A 24,080-nucleotide genomic window follows, 5' to 3' on the forward strand; every position below is an offset into this window, starting at 1 on the left:
AATCTCAATCTATATTAAATGTCCGTAAATGAACACTATGTATCAACGATGGTGCAGGGTGCTTCATGCAAATCCACAGTGCTCTTAATTCCATGCTCCCCCTCTTGTCAGTCAAACCGCTCACCTTGTTAAAGGGACCGCTGAACTAACAAGAAGGTCTCATAAGCGTTCACCACTCAAATTGGTGGTCAGGGTAATGTCTTGGCTGAAAAGCAGGAACCTCTTCCTTAATAGGGATCAATACTTTTCTTCTCAGTATGCATGGAATAAACCGGATTGGTTTTATCCTGGTTTAGACGCCCCTGCAGCCATCTTATACTGTCATCTGTAATTATTATGCGCCCTAAGCCTAGCACTGGCCATAGTGCTAATTATGTGAGTACCTGTCTTTTAATAAAGGAATCGGTTTTAAAAGTTATACAGAGAGCACTATGTATTTTCTTTGTTTATTCCATGCATACTGAGAAGAATAGTATTGATCCCTATTAAGGAAGAGGTTCCTGCTTTTCAGCCAAGACATTACCCTGACCACCAATTTGAGTGGTGAACGCTTATGAGACCTTCCTGTTAGTTCAGGGGTCCCTTTAACAAGGTGAGCGGTTTGACTGACAAGAGGGGGAGCATGGAATTAAGAGCACTGTGGATTTGCATGAAGCACCCTGCACCATCGTTGATACATAGTGTTCATTTACGGACATTTAATATAGATTGAGATTCTAGCGCTGCACTATTTTTTGTATTGTAATGCTTCTAAACAAAACATACCAATGCTGCTATACTTTGTCTGGGAATCTAGGTTTCAAAATTTCTAGTCAATAAAGGGTAAAGGGACATTTAATTTGGCATGTATTTCCCTGCAATTAACCTCAAATGTGTATATTTTTTATATTTGTATCAGCTTTGGATAGATGTATTTGCTATCCAGTTCATGAATAATTTCAGATATTCAGATCTAAGATGACTTGTTTCATTCACATCAGATGTGTTGCATTTGGTGTTCAGTTATTGCTTTCAGGTTGTTCTTTTGTCTAGCTTCCAGTGATGAGTAGTTTGAAGTTCAAGCTGCTGAAGATGAGACACAATTTTTCTATAAAACGTAAGGTATATTATCTTGCTTTGTCAATGTACCCAGGACACCACATTTCGACGCTTGCGTGTTAATAGCGATACAGTCACCTGTTCAACAAATTAATACAAAATTAACAAAATATAATACATTTGAGCACAATTCTGATGTACATGTACAGGTGGCAACTACAGTATGTTCATCTCATGTCTGAATTCCTTATTATAAAATAAAGACCCTAACATTTACCACATTGAAAGGCTATTTTGTCAGTTAAGGGTCATTCCACGCAAACTAATATCTCTATGGATGCTGAATATTTAAATCACCATATTTTTATAATACTTGTGAATACTATAAGTGTTCCTGGATGTGTACACTGTTGTGTCTCAGCAGTGCAGACAGACTGTTAACAGGTCATCATCTTCAGAAATCACACAAGCTTCCTGGTCCTACTTCTCCTAAAAGCAGAAATTTCATAATATTTTCCTAAAATGGCAATACACAGAACTTAAGAAGTACACAAAATACACCTGCTGTGGCCATTATGAGGGGTTGCTACGCACCCTTCGGGATTTGTCATTTAGTTTATATCATAAAGAATGCAATAGGAGGTGCTGGAACATGTGAAGGTGGCCAGAAACATCCAAAATCCAATGTGGACAGAAAGAGATAACATATTGTTTGTAAAAGTTAGGAACTGCGGAACTCACAGCACCAAATAATAAGGAGCCACAGTGAAGTCTACTTCACGTGAAGTCTACTAATTCACCAATCCAGGTGTGCATACCTCCCAACTTTGTGAGATGGAAGTGACGGACACCTACAGTATTAGCAAAAGTATGTAGGCATAGGACACACCACCACACCCCCACCTCCCCAAAGGAGAATTATACAAAGAAAGATTAGATAAACCCACACATCCTTTTTTTACCACTACTATTCCTTTATACTAACTTCTTAAATTTACAAATGCAACAATTTAGAAATTAGAAGAAAGGTTTACGGCTGGGAAACACTTTTTGAAAGAAAAAAGTGCATATTATATACAACTATATAGATCAGACCAAAATGAGGGACAAATGGGGAGGAAAGAGGGACAGAGGGACATTGTTCCAAATCAGGGACAGACCCTTGAAATCAGGGACAGTTCTGAGCTATCAGTGTGGGTCTGAGTACCAACAGAAAGCACTGTAGACAAAAATGGGGGAAAGACCTCCCAAAAACGAGGTACTACATGCATCCCACATAGTGTGACTAAAAGCAAAATAGCTTTATTAAGGACATTAAGCAATTAACAATACATGCAAAAACCACCAGAATCGGCATAGATCATATAGCCATTGCACTCCCGCTCACAGCAGCATGTATAACCCATATAGGGATGTTATTCACCAACCTTCCATCCAAGCTCCAAGGTGTCCCCCAAGGTTAGTATTGGCTGACAATCAGCATGTGGGTCCCCCAGAGGTGAAGGAGCTTGGATGGAAGGCTCAATGGAAGAGACGCAAGTTGTTGAATAACATCCCTATATGGGTGATACATGGGGACTGTCACTCTGCTGTGAGCGTGAGGGCAAAGGCTATGGTGATGCTAAGGTTTCTCTTACTACACACTCTGGCTAAACTGTCAGACTTTGCTGTCATGTGTCCCTCCATTGAAACTTACAGTGGAGATTCAGCGTTCCACCTCCTGGATGGATGGATCAATGCACAACTAAGGAATAGCCGACCTGCCTCACATCTATAGCCTCCGTGATAACTAATGTAAATATTTACACTTGCTGGAGATATTGCCTAAAGAGCCCTAGCAATCTCTTATATAACGAAGTTATAACTCCTGTCAATTTGGATTTACAAGCAGTTATCTGCTTTACTGAATCTGAGCTATGGGCAATCCCATGTGAATGGAACTAATGCCCCATACACACGATCGGACTTTCCAACAACAAAACTGTGCAATTTTGTTCGAAGGTTGTTGGCTCCACCTTGTCTTGCATACACACAGTCACACAAATGTTGGCCAACAATTACAAATGTAGTGACGTACTAGACGTACTATATGGTTTTCCAGCTCTTTAGGGCCACCCTTTGGGCTCCTTCTGCTAATTTTGTGTTAGTAGAAGTTTGGTGAGTATTGATTCACACTTTTCTTTTTGCATGTTTTATTTTGCGCTATTATTATTATTATTATTATTCTTGAAAAAAAAAGCTTTTGAAAATTTGTTTGCAATAATTCCATGAGTATCACCAGCAAAGTAGCTTCATTATTATCCCATTAAAGAAGAAGAGAATTGTGCGCTGCATTTGGAGATTTCTTAATTTGCCACGTCACAAATGTTATTTCTCCATTACGAACTCTAGTTTACAAGACCGACTGCTTCTGCTAGCCAACATTTGTTGCAAGCAAAGCAAAAGAGGGTGTTTCACCGCTCAGGTGGACACAAACTCAGGTGTATAGTTGATGTGAAGCTTTCAGAGTTTGAAGAGTTCCAGGTGCTGGCTAAATGCTGAGTGGAACAAGGCTTTAGACAAGAAGATCTGGATGCCGCACACTGGGTAAAGTTGAAAACTTGTCTTTATTAGAAAGATGGGATCATCAAAAATATAAGACCATCATGCAGAGATCAAAAATACAAGACCATCATGTACTCTCGGCATGATGGTCTTGTATTTTTGATGATCCCATCTTTCTAATAAAGACAAGTTTTCAACTTTACCCATTGTGCGGCATCCAGATCTTCTTGTCTAAAGCCTAGCCAACATTTGTTGGCGGAAAGTCCGACAGCAAATGTTCGATGGAGCATACACACGGTCGGACTTTCCAACAACAAGCTCATATCCAACATTTCCCGATGGAAAATCCGACCGTGTATACGCGGCATAAGGCTATCTCCATACCTGACTGACTAAGTGAGCCTGCTACTTCTTTTGCATCTTAGAGCCTTGTGGGATTTTTTAACACTGCCCGCCTGCTAACTTATTTTGCTCAACATGTTGCCATGTTAAATGTTATTTTTTGTTGCTTACAAGCCTGGGTTAATATTATTTCTACTCCTGGCCAGTTTTGATTTTGTCATAGCTGCTGATGATGTAAACTAAGATTTGTTTAATTGCAACATGAGCAACTCACCTTTGGGCTCTTTTGAAATTGTTTACTCCCCATTGATATACTGATTGTATTTTCTATCCACACATGCACAGAGGTTTAAAATGGGATCGCGCATGCGCAGGGTGCGTGGGTGTGGCTACCCGACAATCGTTCCGTCAAAATCTGACGTCATCAGGGGTACGTGACCGCATTTTAAACCTCCGTGCACAGGATTTTTTCACTTGCTGGCAATCTTTGTTTTTAACTTGTTTTATGCTAAGTAGAGACTCATTGGAGTCCTCAAACAGCACTGCAATCTATTTACTCCAATAAGACCTTTTGATGAGACCGTATTACACCATCTGGAGTATTTTATTTTTTTGCATGATTTGCACTATCTTTGAACATTTGGGATACTTGCCGTGATTGACCATCTGAGGCACAGAGGTTACTGACAAGAGACACCCGGGAGATCTGGAAAACCCAGGAGAGCTGGAGCTCCATGGTGGGGATCTGTGATCCAATTAGCGCTTTCTGACCTCCCTGAGCAAGAGGGGTCGCTGGCAATCGGTAAGCCTTTCATCTTACTAGAGGTGATGGGTCTCACGAGGTCAAGCACTTATATCAAGTCACATCATTTATATAAAGATTATTCAGTCACATTTATGGACTTTTTCTAATAATATTTTTCACTATATCTTTGCACTTTATTGTAGCATTTTCATATATGACATTTGTTTTTTGTTCATTTTTTAGTTCTGTGTGATATATGCAATTTTATCAATTGGCATATGATACAATTAGTGATTGTATATTTTATTTATGTCACTTTTTTTGCACATTTGCACTTTAAAGGTATTACGAATACTCGTACACATTTTATGGCATAAGCGTTGCACTTTTTTTTTCTTTATTTTGTTTCTGTGCCCAGTATCTGGGTTATGGTGTCCAGCTGCTGTTTGATGCTATTTTTATACTGAGCGCAGATATCTACCTACCTACCTACATGTGCCCATCATATGCTGCCACCTGTGCCCATCATATGCAGCCACCTGTGCCCATCATATGCCGCCACCCGTGCCCATCAAATGCTTTCAATCAAATTTAATTGAATGGGATTTTGCTTGTTGGGTGTTTTTTAAGGGATTTTTTCTGGCGTTTTATGAGCTGAAAACACTCTGGTGTGAATGCAGCCTAACCCATATTGCAAGTAATGCCCGGTGACCAATTTAAAGGTTTAATGTCATGTCTGATTCTGGACTCTGGTTTTTAAACTTCTGGTTTTATACATAGACAACGTTGTCAGTTTTTAATACAGTGCGGGGTGGAGGTATCATTTATTGATGTGGTGGTTTTTCCATTTACATTATTTGGGTTGCATGTAGTACCTACTTTTTGGGAGGTCTTTCCCCATTTTTTGTCTATCATATTGTTTGATGAACTAAGTACCAATTTAACCAAAAGGCTTCCACTAACAGAATGCTTGTGGAATGACCACAGACTATTACATTTTTATGAAGAATGTGAAGAATGTGCCTGTCAAGCCCACCTATTTGCCTAGCCTTTGCATAAATAACAGATCTTTAATTTCCTTTTCTGAGATAAGCCAACAAAAATACTTATATGAATATGATATGATATGAATGCCTAAAAAAGAGACATTTACAATGGAAAGAGCATAACTGGTACTCATGTACTGCAAATGTTTTGCTTTATTTTTCTCCACAAAATACACAAACCACTCATTTAAATATTTTATACTGTTTTCAAACATTGTTCAAACAGTTCAAACATTGATTTGATGTTTGATTTGAATTAGGGCCCTTTCAGATGTGCGGATCCATATCCAGCCATCCGCTTGCTCAGCAGGGATCGCGCCATTGATCCCCACTGAGCCGGTGGATGACAAGTCTGTCTCTGCACACTGTGCAGGGAAGGACCTGTCAGATCTCCGCTCTCCTCTATGGGGGGATCGGATGATTACGGACTGCTCGTTCGTTTGCATCTGATACGATCCGCCAGATGGATGGATTTTGCGGATAGGATAGGATTGGGGCAGATCGGATGTCAGCGGACATGTCACCGATGACATCCGTCGCTCCATTGAGATGTATGGAGTGACGTTCAGATCCACTGAAAAAACTGACAGACGGATCTGAATGGTCCGCACGTGTGAAAGGGCCCTTAATGTGTATTACCAATCTATTGTTGACTTGTAACAATAAACTAATAGTAACAATTTTGTAGGTATCAAAAATATCTGTCTGAGCCCTGGTTCACACTGAATGCGACTTCAAAGTGGTGCGATTTGGTTAGATTTAAGCGTTACTTCAGTGCGACTTCAATACGACTTTAATGTAATTTTTAACAATTTCAATGTACTGCAACTTGGCTATATCCAGTGTGTGACATAATTCCAAAAATGAGGAAAAAAACTGCGTGGGGGTCCCCCCAATCCATACCAGGACCTTCAAATCTGGTATGGATTTTAAGGGGAACACCACTACCGGCCACCAAAAAAAAAAATCGATCCAGCATGCCACCAGGCAATGACGTCACAAGGGGCGGAGTCACACTGTGATGTCATCAGGTGGCCCCACCCCTTAGTTTATTTAAGAAACGTCAGATGGCAGAGCCAACATTCGGCGGGAGCTCTTTTTTGGGGGGTTGGCATCATGATTGACGAGGGATCTAGACTGAGGAACATTTTTTTTATTTTTTTTTTGTTTTTTAATAAAGTACTTGTCAAAAAATGTGGTTGTGTTTTTATTTACTTTTTACACTTTTTTTTGGTGAATGAGTAGGGGTACCCGCACACTGTTTTTTCCTTAAGTAATTGCCGGTAATTCTTTAGAAAAGAGTTAAAATTTGTGGTTGTGTTTTTATTTACTTTTTACACTTTTTTTTGGTGAATGAGTAGGGGTACCCGCACACTGTTTTTTTCTTAAGTAATTGCCGGCAATTCTTTAGGAAAGAGTTAAAATTTGTGAAAAAAGGCTCAAAGTCGCTCTGATAAGGACACAGGCGATTTACATTACATCACACTGAAGTTGGGAAAAAGTAATACATGAATACATGAATGTACTTTTTCAAAACGCACTACTTCAAGTTGCAGCTAATAAGACAGACCCATAGAAATACATTAGGTGCGGCTTCGGATGCGATTTGGAAATCACATGTCGCATCTGAAGTCACACTGGTGTGAACGGAGGCTAAAACAAGAATTAATATCAAATATTACATGTTTGTCTCTGGAAGGAAAGATCTGGGCTGCTCCTCTGCACCATCTGCAATCAAAAATGAATCAACTGATCTGTTGCTGATACGTAATGGAGTGAGCCTTCTGAAGTTGTTTGGAGAATATGGTATCTGTACTTGTGCTCTTTGGGATGGGACTACTGCATCTTCACTGTACAACCATGCAAGCTTCACAGGAACATTTTGCTCCTCATCAGACGAAAATACTGGATTATCATATCCTAAAATTTGAAATTGTAAAATTGTTAGTTTAATTTAAAGCCCAAGGACACAACATGCTAACATTAAAACATACATGGTATTTGTGATGCGGCTGTTTTTATAAAGTTAAGATTGTTATGATAAATAGCATTTGTTTTTTACTTTAACCACTTAAGCCCCGGAAGGATTTGCCCCCTTAATGACCAGGCCATTTTTTGCGACACGGCACTGCATCGCTTTAACTGACAATTGGGCGGTCGTGCGACGTTGTACCCAAAGTTTATGTTCTTTTTTTCCCCACAAATAGAGCTTTCTTTTGGTGGTATTTGATCACCTCTGCGTTTTTTATTTTTTGCGCTATAAACAAAGAACACAATATTTTTTACTTTTTGCTATAATAAATATCCCAAAAAATAAATAAAAATGTATTTATCAGTTTAGGCCGATATGTATTCTTCTGCATATTTTTGTTAAAAAAAAAGAAGCAATAAGTGTATATTGATTGGTTTGCGCAAAAGTTATAGTGTCTACAAAATAGGGGATATATTTATGGCATTTTTATTATTATTATTTTTTTTACTAGTAATGGCGGGGATCTGCAATTTTTTTTCGGGACTGCGACATTGCAGCGGACAGATCAGACACTTTTGACACTTTTTTGGGACCAGTGACATTTATACAGCGATCAGAGCTAAAAATAGCCACCGATTACTGTATAAATGTCACTGGCAAGGAAGAGGTTAACACTAGGGGGCGATCAAGGGGTTAAACGTGTTCCCCCACTGTGTGTTATAACTGTGGGGGAATGGGACTGACTGGGAGAGGAGACATATCACTGTTCCTACTTAGTAGGAACACACGATCTGTCTTTACTCCCCTGACAGAACTGGGAATTGTGTGTTTACACATACAGATCCCTGTTCTGGCTTTGTCAGGAGCAATCTCTGGTGCCCGGATGACAGCGGCTCCGGGGACACGGTGCGGGCTCGCACGCCTTCCATATCGATTTAAAGAGCTGACGTACCATAATGGCAATTCGCGCAGCCGTGCCAACCTGCCACAGTACAACTGCGGCGGCTGGTCGGCAAGCAGTTAAACCTCTCATCTTTTAATTTTTAGAAACCAATAACAGACTGTACACAGAGGATAAGAGTTAGGCCGAGCTCACATATGCTGCAGCCGCGGCTCACAGCAAGGGGGTCCGGTGCATCCCTGTTCACCAGTTCAAGTGCGAATCAGGTCTGAATTTTTGCTTGAATTTGCACTCGAATCAGAACCAAAGACACACAGGACTCTATCCGCCCTGGAGCTGTGTGATCCGGCTCCATTGAGAGCCGGGCACACTCTCCTGTCATGTGAATTGGATGCAGGGAAATTTGCATCCAATTCGCATATATGTGAACCCAGCCTTATGCTAGCTATACATCTCTCATTCAGCCCTGTGGGCTGAACAGGAGGAATCAGTTGTTGGTGGAGTTAAGCAGTAATGACTACGGGTCATTTAGCAACATCCTGGAAGTATTCCAGTCAGGATTCAGGAGGTATGTAAATGGCCTACACCTATATCAAGGGCATTATTCAACTTTAGTCAGAGCTGGCTAGTTTGTTTTTCATCTACAGGCCTCCTTTACCTGCATATGCATTATATATCTCTTCCACTAGTATTTGCCATAGGTACAGGGTAGGACTGTACCCGGACGAGGTCATACCGATGAAACTAGTTGGGCATAGCCACACTAATGTCACATCGGTTGTGTGATTTATGGCTGCTGGAGTGCACGGCCACTTTTCCTGGGACTGGGGATGCTATTGATTCTCAATGCTAACCAAATTTGTCAGCCTGTAAGTGCATTTTAATGTGTGAGGATTTGTTAAAATAAAACATACCTCCCTATTGAGAGAAGACAGTGATTATTGCTAGCGGCTATAGCAGATCAATCAACTTGGTACATTCAGCCTGCCCACCCACGGTACAAATCTCAGGCGGTTCAGTCTCTGGTCGGCCTTACTACAGTATGCACAGCTGCACCAGATTCTGTGTTCATCAATTTTAGTAAATTACTCCCCATGTGTCCTTGTATGATCCAGTGCACTTAACTGAAACACCAAATATTGTTATCAGATTTCCCAGTGGTCCTCTATGTAATAGAAATGAAGATGGGTGAAGTGTTTGCAATCCACATCTGGAGGGTGTTGTGGAAATTTTATGAAGATGTATTTTAATATGTATTGTCGCAGTGTCTCCCAGTGTTAGTTCTCCCGCAACCCACTCTAAAGAGCTGACTGGGGGAGACTGACGCTGGTTGAGATCTGTTGGGTAGTGGAAAACTTCCTGTTGTTTGGAGAAAGGTGTTTGCAGAGTGAGGCTATGTCCACCATCGAAGGGCTCCTGTGCAATGAACAGAACGATCATCTGGGGGGATGTGTTCACTCTGCAGACACATTATCGGTTTAGCGTATGTGTGCTCGTGTCACCCCTGTATGCCTGATCAACATATTTATGGTGGCATGAGCGTACACCTGTAGATAAGCGCCCATTAGCAGGAATTGTAGTCATCATTCATTGGTTGTTGTATAAATTCATTTATCCTGTGTTGACATTTACATCCTGTGCTGTTACATCCTTATTTGGTCATTTCCTGTGTTGACATTTACATCCTGTGTTGTTACATCCTTATTTGGTCATTTACTGTGTTGACATTCACATCCTGTATTGTTACATCCTTATTTGGTCATTTCCTGTGAGGTCAAGCCTTCCAGTTTGTGACTTCCTGTTTGTGTGCAAATAAAAGAAGCAGTAAACTGGTCAGCAGCAGTCATGCTGATGGAGCTGAGAATGTAAGCTATGGTGATGTCTGTTTACTTGGGGATATACGGAAAATAGAATGATAGGTAAGGTGCATTATATCATTAGACGAAATGTGTGCTTATTAGCACAGGAGATATGGTGTGCGCATAGCATACAGCCTAATTTCCCTGACAAAACGCCGGTCCAGAAACGAGTGAATAGGGCCTCCTTAGTAGGAATGAGCTACGTGTTCGAGTCAAACTCATGTTCGACTCGAACATTGGCCGTTCACCGAATTTCGAACATTATGGTGCCAAAATTCGAGTGGCGTGTCATGGCCCATAATTCACTGCGGCATCGCAGTGCATTGCTGGCTAATGATTGGCCAAGCATGCACTATGACCTGCATGCTTTGGCCAATCACAGTGCCGTCAGCACAGAGAGCCATAGTTGGCCAAAGGAAGGATGCCTTTGGCCAATCATGGCTCAGGGGAGTAGGTACACGCCCCACACTATATAAGGCCACCTGCGTGTCAGCCTTGTGTAGTGTGTTGCGGCATGTGAGAGAGATAGAGAGAGAGTCAGAGTGTCATTTAATTTAATTTCAGTTAGATAGAGCAGGCAGGCGATTCAGGTAGCTGCAGTAAGTGTATTTAGTATCTATATGCATCCCAGGAGTTGTATATATATATATATATATATATATACTGTATTCAGTTTAGCTAGATCTCAGAGTGTTCAGAGTGTTCCTATTGTTCTCGCTGCAGTTTATTAAGTCAGTGTACTGTATACTGGGCTCAGTGTGCAGGTAAAGCTGACTGCAGACTGTGACAGACCTACCCAGGAGAGAGACTTTTGGAGGGGACTGTATGCTAGCCTCTTGCTGATCGATCGTGGGCCCTGGCTAAAATGTGTATTGTAAATAAGTCTCTAGTATGGGAGCTAAGAGTCATTAGATCCCCATTGTTGTTTGTGTTTAATTAACTCTGCTATTGTGATAATGTTGATTGGATTTTCTGAACTACAAGATGGCCAGTCTGGCCTAAAGGTCATGTCTGAGTCATCTAGGCTGTCTAAAGGGATTAGTTAATTAGTTCATGTTAATTAGGTTAATTAGGTTACAGCTGTATTGTTAGAGTAATATGAGCAGGTCTGCACCTCCTCTTTTAGTGTATAAAAGAGCCTGTATTTTTGAATAAAGGAGATTCCTGGTTGAACTTACATACAGCCTGCCTGGTGTTTGTTCTGAGCTATCACAACTGGATTTGAACGGCACATAGCTGTAGTTCAATTCCCGGAGCATCGGATGACCGGACCATCAGACGTTGCAATCTGATTCAATAGCTGCAGAGGAGTGTCGGGAGAGTGGAACCGAGCGAGTAAGGGGCTCGTTACATTGGTTGGCAGCCGTGGGATTTGCTCTCCAGTACAGGGACACTACAAACCAGCCTGCAGGAGAGCCACGCTGAAAGACTTGAGAGCCGTGGAGGGAATGGTGGGATCGTGCTTCCTTGCCGTGAACACATCCAAACCATCACCTGGATCCAAAGTAGCAGCATAGCAGGAGAGGAGAAATACCAGCCACCATGGATGAGGAATTCAGAAGGAGGTTGCGAGAGAAGCAGATACAGCACAGAGGACCAGTATCAGAGCAGGTCCTGCTAGGATGGTTTGATTCTATCCGCTGTGAACTCTGGAAGGAAGCGCTAGCCCGTGAGCAGCGAAACCAGGGAAACATTCTCCCCTCCATCCATGTAAGGTATTGGTCGCATTATGAAGTACAATTGCTGTTATTGGGGGATCAGCTGAACCAGGAGTGGACAGCTGAGTTAAGCAGGCTGATCCGGGCAGAAATGCGGTTGGACGAGAGCTACAGAGCCCTCCAGTGGTATGTAGCCCAAGTGTGCCCATGGACAGCGGATGACAGCCCCACGGAAGGCTTTGACTATGATGGCCTGGGATTGTTGTACTGGAGGCTGTCCAGGGACCCTGACTTTGGGAGTGATCGGGAGTGGCATTTGGAGGAAATAATGGAGCACAGAGAGCGGAGACTGAATGTCTCAGAAGTGCACTGGGCACAGGAAGATTTGGAGTTTCTGGCCGTTCAGGAATGGGAGCTGGAGATCGCCTACAAACTGCTGTTAGACTCTTCTAAGCAGCAGGGTGGTGCTCCCGTTGCCTGGGACTATCAGGAAATACCAGTTGACAACTCTGAAATCTTGGCTGAAGAGTTGACAATGTGGCAGAGTAACGGTGTGCTTTGCCAACCTGCACCCGCAGCTATGGAGGCGGAGGTCTTATGGCGGATGCAGCAAGTGCTGACTGACCTTGGTGAACCTGTTTCTGCATTGGATGATCTTGGATGGAGGAATGTGCCTGTCCAGCAGAATGCAAGAGAATCGGCAGTGGAAAATCTGAAGATTGCCGTCCCCAAACCTGAAGTGCTGACAACAGGGCAGAGCTCTGCTAACCTCTGCCCAGCACTGATAGCATCTTCTGGGTTCCACGGAGAGGAGATGGTGAACCTTTATCCCCAGACACCAGTTGCAGAGACAGGGGATTTGATAGACTTTTCTGCTGAGGAAGAACAACCTGGTGAGCCTCCAGCAGAAGAAGAGCTGTTATTAGGGCCAAACTTCACTGTGCTCTGCCCAGCACCAACAGAAGTATCTGTGAAGTTACAAGGAACTTCCCCAGCTGAAGCGCTGGCAACCGGACAGTGGGCCAAGATCTCTGCCCTACACCTGCGTCGGTTCCGGAGGCTCAGGGTGAAATGGAGGTGGTCACTTCCCAGCAGCAGATCAGGATACAGGGGGAGAAGGGAGAGGAGGTGTTCGTCATCCCTCCCCAACAGTTAGCCGGAGCAGATGGTGTGGGGTCCAGCAGAAGGGCTGGCAACAGGCCCAGTACTGCTGGCCTCTGCCCTCAACTTACAGAGGATGGATTTCCTGTAAAGGTGGATGGGACTTCAGTCTCCACCTATATACCCCAGGGATGCTGGGCAGTCAGCCCAGATCCCTAACAGCATGACGGAGTGAGCCCAGACACCCTGTCTTCTCTCCAGCAGCATAAAGGACTCCAGGGAGAAGGGCCAGTTCAGGCCTCTCCCCAGCGGCAGATATGTTCTCTGAGAGGGGCAGAGGTTGGCTGGGTGAGTAATACTCTGTTTGGAACAATTTGTTTGGCGTACTGTGTGGGTACAGGCATTAGAGGACTGGAACTACTGACTAACTTCGTAGTCAACCCATCTGGGGTCTCCTCCTGTGTTAGTCTCCTGCCAAAAGGGGAGAAATGTGACAAACCTAGCCAGGAGAGAGACTTTTGGAGGGGACTGTATGCTAGCCTCTTGCCGATCGATCGTGGGCCCTGGCATTTGGGGGAACGGTGCTCTTTGTGAGCTGTATGCCTGGGGACCCTTGAGGTGGTATTACTGTGGATTCGGGTCCTGGTCCCCCAGGACACACAGACTCTGGGGACCCTGGATTTGCCATATTGGAATAGTGACTGATTCATACAGTTGGGACTCCTACTGTTAAATGCTAATGTCATCAATTCATCAATATGAGCAGGAGGTCTGCACCTCCTCTTTTAGTGTATAAAAGAGCCTGTATTTTTGAATAAAGGAGATTCCTGGTTGAACTTACATACAGCCTGCCTGGTGTTTGTTCTGAGCCATCACAACTGGATTTGAACGGCACATAGCTGTAGTTCCCGGTCCCGGAGCATCGGATGAACGGACCATCAGACGTTGCAATCTGATTCAGTAGCTGCAGAGGAGTGTCGGGAGAGTGGAACCAAACGAGCAAGGGGCTCGTTACACAGACCATCCCTGTTCTCTTATGATTAATATAGGCTGGCAGTTGATTGAGCTAAGCTGCAGTTTATTAAGTCAGTGTACTGTATACTGGGCTCAGTGTGCACGTAAAGCTGACTGCAGACCATCCCTGTTCTCTTCCTAATAATATAGGCTGGCAGTTGATTGAGCTAAGCTGCAGTTTATTAAGTCAGTGTAGTATATACTGGGCTCAGTGTGCACGTAAATTTGACTTCAGACCATCCCTGTTCTCTTCCTAATAATATAGGCTGGCAGTGGATTGAGCTAAGCTGCAGTTTATTAAGTCAGTGTACTATATACTGGGCTCAGTGTGCACGTAAAGCTGACTGCAGACCATCCCTGTTCTCTTCCTAATAATATAGGCAGTTGATTGAACTAAGCTGCAGTTTATTAAGTCAGTGTACTGTATACTGGGCACAGTGTGCAGCTAAAGCTGACTGCAGACAATTCCTTGTGTACCTATTCCAATACATCAAAGACAGTATGTTTGGAACCCCAACAAGGAGAGGCAGACACACACAGGACAATAAAAGAGGGCAAGCAGGTTCTGTGTCTAGAGGCAACAGTGCTGGTCATGGAAACGGTGCATCCTCATCAGCACATGGACGTGAGGCATGCTTGTTCTTTTTTTCGGCAGCTGACTGTGTTGAGCCGCAACATGCAGAAGAGTTGGTAGAGTAGATGACCAAGCTGTCCTCATCCTCCTCATCCTCTCTCACCCAGGCTCACGGTACTTTGTCTGCCAAAGCAGCTGCCAAAGCGGCCTCTTCCCTCAGCTCAATGGCATCAGTCACCCCTTCCCTAGCCCCATCATGTCCTGAGGAGTCCCCCGAACTGTTTGACCACAGTGTTGGGTACATGCTGCAGGAGGATGTGCAGCGTTTTGAGGGCTCTGATGGTGGTATCCAGCTTGAGGAAGGCAGTTACGTGAGCCCAGAGAGAGAGGGTGCCCAAGAAGGACAGCAAACTGGCAGTCATGTTCCCCCAGCTGCAGCATACTGCCAGGTTTGCTCCAGTGACGAGGAGGGAGGGGATGATGAGGTCACTGACTCTACATGGGTGCCTGATAAGAGAGAGGAGGAGAAGGAGGAGGAGGTACATCTCCAACGAGGCAGGATGCCCTCCAGGGGCCAGCTTAAGGGCAGCCAACCGACTGCATTACACTGCAGAGCTCCGCATGTGCAGGGCACTGCTGTCTCTGCACGTTATTGCAAAATTTCTTTGGTGTGGGCCTTTTTTGAGACGTGTGCAGCAGATCTCACCGTTGCTATTTGCAACATATGTCTGAAGCGTATCTCATGTGGCCAAAACAGCAGCCGCTTAGGCACCCCACCAGACATATGTCGACCTGCCATGCAGTTCGTTGGCAAGCGTACCTAAAAGACCCACACCGAAGAACAAAGCGGACCTCTCCTTGCTCCTCATCAGCTGGGATCTCCAACCCCACTATACCTGCAGTCCTCTCTGAAACCTGCACTGAGAGGAATGAAGGTGTAGAATTAGGTGTGTCACTTCCAAGTATTTGCGGGCAATCTGCTATCGGTACACCAACATCTGATTGTACCAGGCAAATTTCCCTGCCCCAGCTGCTGCACCACCGAAAGAAGTTCGCTCCCAGCCATCCACATGCCCAGCGGTTGAATGCTAGCTTGGCTAAATTGCTAGCACTTCCACTGCTGCCTTTTCAGTTGATAGACCCTGCCCCTTTCCGTGAGTTTGTGAAATGTGCGTTTCCTCAGTGGCAGGTTCCCAAACGCCACTTTTTTTCACGGAAGGCGATTCCGGCTCTCTACCGGCATGTGGAAGGCAATGTCTTGGCCTCGCTGAACAGGTTAGGTGCATATTACCGCTGACTCATGGTCCAGCAGGCATGGACAGAGGCATTACCTATCTCTCACGGCCCACTGGGTGACTCTGCTGGCAGCTGGGAAGGATGCAGGACAGGGTGCAGTAGTGTTGGAGGTTGTTCCGCCACCACGCCTCCAAAATGCTACTAGTAGTGATTCTGACACACCTCTCTCCTCCACCCCCTCTTCTTCTTCCTCCATGGCCTCTTCCTGTGCTGATTTGTCCTCAGAACCAGTGGTGCTCCGTAAAGATACCATGTGGTGCTTGAGCTGGTGTGCTTGTGGGACAGGAGCCACACTGGGGCAGAGATTCTGTCAGCTCTGCAGGGGCAGGCTCAGAGGTGGTTGACGCCACACCAGCTTACGCCAGGAATGGTGGTTTGCGACAATGGCACCAACCTCCTCTCCGCCCTCTGACAGGGACACCTGACCCATGTGTCCTGTTTGGCTCATGTCCTTAACTTTGGTGGTGCAGCGGTTCTTGGGCAGGTACCCGGGCTTACAGGATCTCCTGAGGCAGGCCAGGAAAGTCTGTGTGCATTTCCACCGGCCACCACAAAGTTGCAGATAATAAGCATTCACGATCTCCCACTGATTTACTGCTGGGCCGGCTTGGAAATCCACATCATCAGCGGATATAAGGAATAAAAAGACAGGCTCCACATAGAGTAGTACTATTTTCCAAAGGATTTATTAAAGATGTGTGTTGTCCAAGTTGTATATAAAAAAAACCTTGCTGTTTCACATAACTGCCGTCAATATCCTCTCATCCAGTGACTTAGTGTCAGGTTTCCAAGCTGACAGTGTTCAGCCAAAGGAACGAAAATGGATCGGAAATGCCAAAAAGCCATGCGGGAGACACTGTAAACCAGTGAGCCGCTCAGTACAAATCCTTCCCAAAAACTATGCTGGACATTAGAGCGCAGTATATGTAGATCTATTCAATATGCCATGAGATCATTCCTTTATGATGTGGATTTCCAAGCCGGCCCAGCAGTAAATCAGTAGGAGATCTTTATTCACTTATGAAGCTAGCCATGAACTTTACCTTCACGTTTATCCACTTGTCAGATCTGCGATTTAAGGTTTAGCGACTTTACGTGCATTTATCCTATATGCAATTGTGTCAATTCTCAGCACTTGTCAGATCTGCGATTTAATGTTTAGCGACTTTATGTGCATTTACCCTATATGCAATTGTGACAATTTTCAGCACTTGTCAGATCTGCGATTCAATGTTTAGCGACTTTATGTGCATTTACCCTATATGCAATTGTGTCGATTCTCAGCAATTTGACAGGAGCGCCGATTTGATATTATATGTCTTTTCACATTTGTTTGTTTAATGTGACAGACTGTTGTATCTCATATTCATTTATATTATATTCACTGGGCTCACTGACCAAAATTTGTATAAAGTACCTGCTTTCTCCTACATTTCATTTATACTCCTGGCAAGGGAGGTAAGTGATTCAGAGTTCAGAGGTCAGGAGTAAGTAATGCAGAGTTCACAGGTCAGGAGTAATTGAGAGACAGAGTTCAGAGATCAAAAGTAATTAATGCAGAGTTCAGAGATCAGAAGTAAGTGAAGTAGAGTTCAGAGATAAGTAGTAAGTGATGCAGAGTTTAGAGATCAGTAATAGGTGGGGCAGAGTTCACAGACCACTTGTAAGTGGGGAAGAGTTTAAAGGCAATTGGTAGGTAAGGCAGCGTTCAGAAGTCAGTAGAAAATAAGGTAGAGTTCGGAGATCATTAATAAAGCGGTGTTCCAGCCGCAATTTTTTTTTACTAAAAGTCAGCAGCTACAAACACTGTAGCTGCTGACTTTTAATAAGGACACTTACCTGTCCAGGGAGCCTGCGATGTCGGACCCCCAAGGCCGATCTGTCCATCGGATCGGGTGTCGGCGCCGCCATCTTAACGAAGGGAAACAAGCAGTGGAGCCTTGCGGCTTCACTGCCCGTTTCCTACTGCGCATGCGCAAGTTGCGCTGCGCTTTGTGAATGGCCCTGTTGATTTTTGGGACACACACATGTCCCAGAAGACAACGGGGCAGCTCGCCGAAGAGGAGGAAGTGAAGGAACACCACCACGGAATAGGAAGAGGCAGATTAGGAAGACTGCCTAGCAACAGGGGTTTCTGGTAAGTAAAAAAAAAATGTTTTTTCAAATGTTTTTTTTGTATATTTTTTTGATAATGTAATTTTTTTATTTTAGGGTGGACCTCCGCTTTAAGTGATGCAGAGATCACAGGTCAATAGTAAGGCAGAGTTCACAGATCAGTAGAAAGTGGTGCAGAGTTCAGGAGTAAGTGATGCAGAGTTCACAGATCAGTAGTATGTGATGCAGGGTTCAGAGAGGCAGAGTTCAGAGATCTAGGAAGGAGATGTTTTGCAGTTCACAGAAGATGTATGGAAATGCTGGAACTTCGTTTGAGATTTCAGGTCAGTGCACAGCAAGTTACAACAATATATCAACAGGATGTATTGTAGTTGTAGAAAATGTACTTAACCTGAAAACAATGACTGCTTATTAAGAGTACAGTATGTCCATACACTGACCACAGGTTTACACAACGTACACTTGTTTGGAAAATATGTAGATATTCCTAGACATACCCTTGGAAGTTTAAAGTTGGTTAACACCTACTTCATATTTGTTACATGTTTCCATTAGCACAGCATACAAATAAAACTTTCTGCTTACCTCTTTAGTTGTGCTTTTTACTTGCTTAAAAATCCTATCTAGTTTTCCCCTGCTTTATATTGTTTTGGAGGGGGGCTATAGAGCAATGTTTAACAAAACTAACCCCGTCTTCACTGTGCTGGCAGGTTTCATCAGTTGTCAACTAGATTTGAGCATGTGTCTGCCTTAACAGAGGGTTAAACTCTAAAAGCTTGGGTTCTGCATTGTATGGTAATAAACTTTCAAAAAACCTCCCCTCACTTTGTTCCTTCTCTTCTCAGCCATGTATTCTAAGCAATAGAAGTCGTCTGTAGAGTCATACGTATACTGTAAATGTGCTCCAAATAAACAAAGGGTTAAGAAGTATTTTTTAGGTATGCTTTGTATTTACATAAATACGGAAGATATGGAAATATTGTACACTTAAAATAGCGCAGTGAAACCCTTGAAATCAAAATTGTAATCTCTGACTTTCCTGGTTCAGCGATGTGGGGGACCGAAGCCCCGCTCTTCTCCCCCTCCGTTCAGCCGGCTGTGGCTTCACAGCCTGGCACCCACTGCGCATGCGCGAGCGGCGCCGTGCGCCGTGATTGGCCGCTCAGTCACCTGGGACCTGTAATGGGTCCCAGATGATTGACAGGAGGGAGGGAGCAGAGCTGAGCCCTTCCTGTGCCGAGACGGAAGTGATGTCACCAGCCCAGGCACTGAAAGAGGCAGACTACGAGGGACCCCCTAGCAACAGGCATTTAGAGGTGAGTAAAAAAAAAAAAAATATCCAAATTTTTTTGTATTTTTCTTAGGATTTTTGATGTAGTTTTTTTTTTTTTTGGGTGGAACCCCACTTTAAGTAGACAGGAGGAGGGGGTACAGGTCAACCTTTGATACTAAAAAATTGTCAAAGCTCAACATTTTGATTATTTTTTCACTTTCCAGACAAGTGTAGTCCAGATTAAAAAAAAAATAAGTATAGCAAATAACATAAAACAAAACATTAACTGATGAGTACATGTTATATTTATAAATAATATTACCAAATGCAGGATCCACATTCCCTTTGTTCTCTGTCAAGGAATTTAAAAAAGCAATGCTGTGATCAAACTGAGTATCATATTCCATAGTGTCTTCTGGATCGAAGTCCTTTTCTGTGTGAATAAAACTTGCATTAAAGTTTGTAGTTAAAGAGTATGAAAACCCAATTAATTTATTTACCTCTTTTTGATTAAATATACAACTGAAAACATTTTGTATCTTTTTGATAAATTCCAAAAATCATGTTGATCTTGTCATAAAATTCAAGCCAAAGTCCTGTATTATCAACATACTGCCTGTGTCATCTTAAAGTGGACCTTCAGTACATTTTTCAACCTTCCATCTATTAAATCTTCTGCCCTTGTTATTTTAACTTTGGATAGTAAAACATTTTTCTTCTGCCAGTAAATACCTTATACAGCCCACTTCCTGTTTGTCTGGTCATTAGCTTTTGCTTATGATATCATTCACAGCTCTCTCTCTCACTCTTGTGAGAATTTGCCAGGAAGGGAGGGGGGATGAGTCATAAGAGGGCCAATGAAAGCTGCAGAGCTGGAGGCGTGTGTCTGTGTAAATCCAGTAAGTGAACAGGCAGCAACTTCAGCTGCCCACAGTTAAAATGGCTGCAGCCAGACTCGGTGGAGGGAGATTTCTGCAGCATGTTTGTACAGAATCACAGTATATATAAAATAATATGCAAAGTGATTGGAAGGAAGCTTCAGAATGGCAAAGATGTTTTTATTACAAATAAAGAGCTCATTTAGCCCCTGCTAGTTGTTATCATGGACTACATAAAGATTAACTTTATGTTGTAGATATCAGAGAATAGTTTTAGCAAAAGACAATTGACAGAGCTAACACCGCTCAGTCCACAAAAATCCTATGTGTTGCAGACCATAATAGGGCTTAAAAGCTAAGTGCATTCTGATAGAGCAACAGGTAGTATGAGGGCTCATGCACAATGCAGCTCTAAAAAAAAAAAACGCTTTTTTGCAGGCGTTTGAGCTGTTATTTTTTTATAAAAGCTTGAAGAAGCTTGTTTTTTGATCGTGTTTCTTGAGTTCTTTGGAGCTCTTTTGAGCTATTTTGAGCATAAGCGTTTTTTTCACAAACCCTCCTAGATAGTATTTTCTTAACCACTGTATAAACAAAACAAAAAGCTATAACAAAAGTTTTCATGCGTTTTCACGCGCGTTTTGTGTGTTTTTTATTCCGCCTGTAGGAGCATATGCCTGAAAACGCCTGAAAAAGCCCTAGTGTGCATGGACACATTGGCTTACATGGATGGGAGTTCCTAGGCAAAAAATAATAAGAGCTCAAAATCCTGTAGCAGCTGCTTCTTTGAGCTCCTTTGAGCTGCAGTGTGCATGAGCCCTTATTCTTTATTTGGTATGTGCATGTATTGTTAGCCCTTCACCTCATTTTTTTTTTTTTCCAAACAAGCTTCATTAACCACTTAAAGGGGTTGTAAACCCTCGTGTTTTTTCACCTTAATGCATCCTAGGCATTAAGGTAAAAAAAAAGTCTGACTGAGCCCTTTAATTCCCACGGCGGAGACGCGCTCCCTCTCTGCTCAGGGTCCTCGGCTCTTGATTGGATAGATTGATAGCAGCGCAGCCATTGGCTCCCCAAATCCAATGACGCGGGCCCCAGGGGGCGGGGGCCAAGTCCGGCTTTCTGTGCCTATGCAAGCAAATGCTGGACTCGGAAGCACACCCGCAAGGTAACCCCCCGCGAGAGCCACTGGGGGACCCCAGAAGACGAGGAACGGGGCCACACTGTGCAAAACTAACTGCACAGTGGAGGTAAGTATGATGTCTGTTATTTTTATTTTTTTTTAAACCCAAGGTTTACTATCACTTTAACGGCTTCAGCCCCGGAAGATTTACCCCCTTTCTGACCAGAGCACTTTTTGCGATTCGGCACTGTGTCGCTTTAACTGACAATTGCGTGGCCGTGCGACGTTGCACCCAAATAAAATTGACGTATTTTTTTTCCCACAAATAGAGCTTTCTTTTGGTGGTAGTTGATCACCTCTGCAGTTTTTATTTTTTGTGCTATAAACAAAAAATGCGACAATTTTGAAGAAAAACAATATGTTTTAATTTTTCCTATAATAAATATCCCCAAAAATTCCTTAAAAATCTCAATTTATTTCTCAGTTTAGGCCGATATGTATTCTTCTACATATTTTTGGTAAAAAAAAATCGCAATAAGTTATAGCGTCTACAAAAAAGGGGATAGATTTATGGCATTTTTATTATTATTTTTTTTCATTAGTAATGGCGGCGATCTGTGATTTTTATCATGACTACGACATTATGGTGGACACATTGGACACTTTTGACACTATTTTGGGACCATTGTCATCTATACAGCGATCAGTGCTATAAAAATGCACTGATTACTGTGTAAATGACACTGGCAGGGAAGGGGTTAAACACTAGAGGGCGATCAAGGGGTTAAGTGTGTCCTAGGGAGGTGTTCTAACTGTGGGGGGGTGGGCTACCACTGACATGACAGCGATCACTGCTTCCGATGACAGGGAGCAGTGGATCTCTGTCATTGTCACAAGGCAGAATGGGGAAATGCCTTGTTTACATAGGCATCTCCCCGTTCTGCCTCTCCACACCCCAAGGTGATTTTTAGAGTGAATTTGGTATGTTTGGATGCAGAAGCTGAAGCCATTTTATGAGAGGAGTTTTATCGGCTGTTTGAATAGCTGGGTTACTCAGCTGTACTTGGTATGTTTACATCGGAGGAGGAGGAAGAGGGACAGTTCCTGATGGGGGAATGGGGGAATGTAAGTTGGGATGGTTGAAAAGTGGCGTGCGGTAGGAGAAAAGAGGGGGGAAGATGGAGTAGGGAAAAAGAAAGGAGCACAAGAGGGGGAGAGAGAAGAAGGGGTGAGGGGTTATCCTTTGAAGGATGGGCAGTAAGGTCAAGATATGTTATAGGACAAGGTTGAGTGCGGTGACTCGCTAGAACCTGCTCGCTTGTCTAGGTGAAATATATATAGCTGTATTTGGGTGTGTCCGGATGGGGTCAGTGGTATGATCTTAGAGAATAAGTAGGCTAGAATGAGGGTCATAGTGGTCACCAGTGAGTGGGAGGAGGTTGTGGATAGTGGAAAGTAGGTCCGGTAATCAATAGAAAACGTCCCGTCAGTCAGAGGTGGCAAAGGAGCATGTCTGAGGAGGTTTGGTAAGGTAGGACCTGGGAATGTAAAGGAGAAGAGTGTATCCCTAAAATGGGTGACATGTTGTCAATATGAGAGTGGGACATCTAAGTGTTTTGGGTGTCGGGGCCTGAAACAAGTAGGTTGAACGTGAGTAGTGAACCTGTCTGTGGTGTTCTGATGTATAAAGATGTAACACGCTGAATACTATATCGATATTTGAATCTAAACATATCAATAAAACAAAATAATTACTGACACAAGAAAGTAATTAATTACAACTATAAACCCAATACCAGCATTGATAGGATCATAATCCTATTGCAGAAAAACAAAACTCAAACACATGAACCTATCTTTAAATACTTTTCTATGTATTTCCGTGCCTAGAACCTTGTACTGTATAGCATCATACATGGGTATATGAGTGGCACATCAGGGTTTGGATATGGGTATTTCTCTTGAGTATTCTATTGGTGGACAGAAGCAGTGGGAAGATAGCGAGGTATCAGCATCCATTGGTAAGTTTTCAGGTTGTACAGATCTTCTGCAGGGAACCCTGTTCATTTAGGGGTTGGTGTGTCCTAGGGTGAATGAGACCACTGACAGCTCCTCCGACTGTTTCAGGCATTCTTTGGTGTAACTTGTGTTCTAGTTTAAGCTCACGTGTAAATGCATATCCATTGCAACTCAACCCACTTAACCCAAGGCTGTATGTTAGGAGTTAGGGGTTTAGCTGGGTGTATATGCTTGTGAGGTGTGAGGGTATGGGCCGTAAAACAGGCGGGGTAGGGTATAGGTGGAAGGTGGGACGATGACCTGTTACTATCGGGCGGTTTACCAGTGGGTGTGCTGACAGCCTGATAGGGATGTACTTTTCCGACCCCCTATTGTGGAGGGGGGGGGGGGGTGATCATAGGAGATTTAAGAACATCTAATAAGGGGGTGGTTCACTGCAGGTTACTAGTTTTACACCTTTTTTATATCGCAAACGCTTTGTAAACTCTTTATTTTAGTGGGGGTGACTAGGTACAGTCTGTGTTATTGCTTCTGTTCACTTCTCTTTCATAAACCAAACAAAAAAAAAACAAAGGGAAAAAACAA

At 43.3% G+C, this 24,080-nt stretch overlaps 1 protein-coding gene across 1 annotated transcript in view; it reads right to left on the reverse strand.

Moving 5' to 3' along the window:
* Positions 1 to 698: 698 nt before the first annotated feature.
* Positions 699 to 24,080, reverse strand: part of SLC9A3 (solute carrier family 9 member A3) — a gene marked incomplete in the record, with an annotated part of 668,605 nt that continues 645,223 nt past the window's right edge. The window contains 3 exon segments of the mRNA XM_073630751.1: positions 699 to 1,176; positions 7,398 to 7,635; positions 19,801 to 19,911. Of these exon segments, the coding sequence (XP_073486852.1) occupies positions 1,173 to 1,176; positions 7,398 to 7,635; positions 19,801 to 19,911 (353 nt within the window).

Source organism: Aquarana catesbeiana, linkage group LG05, assembly GCF_042186555.1.
Source record: "Aquarana catesbeiana isolate 2022-GZ linkage group LG05, ASM4218655v1, whole genome shotgun sequence".
NCBI classification, from domain to species: domain Eukaryota; kingdom Metazoa; phylum Chordata; class Amphibia; order Anura; family Ranidae; genus Aquarana; species Aquarana catesbeiana.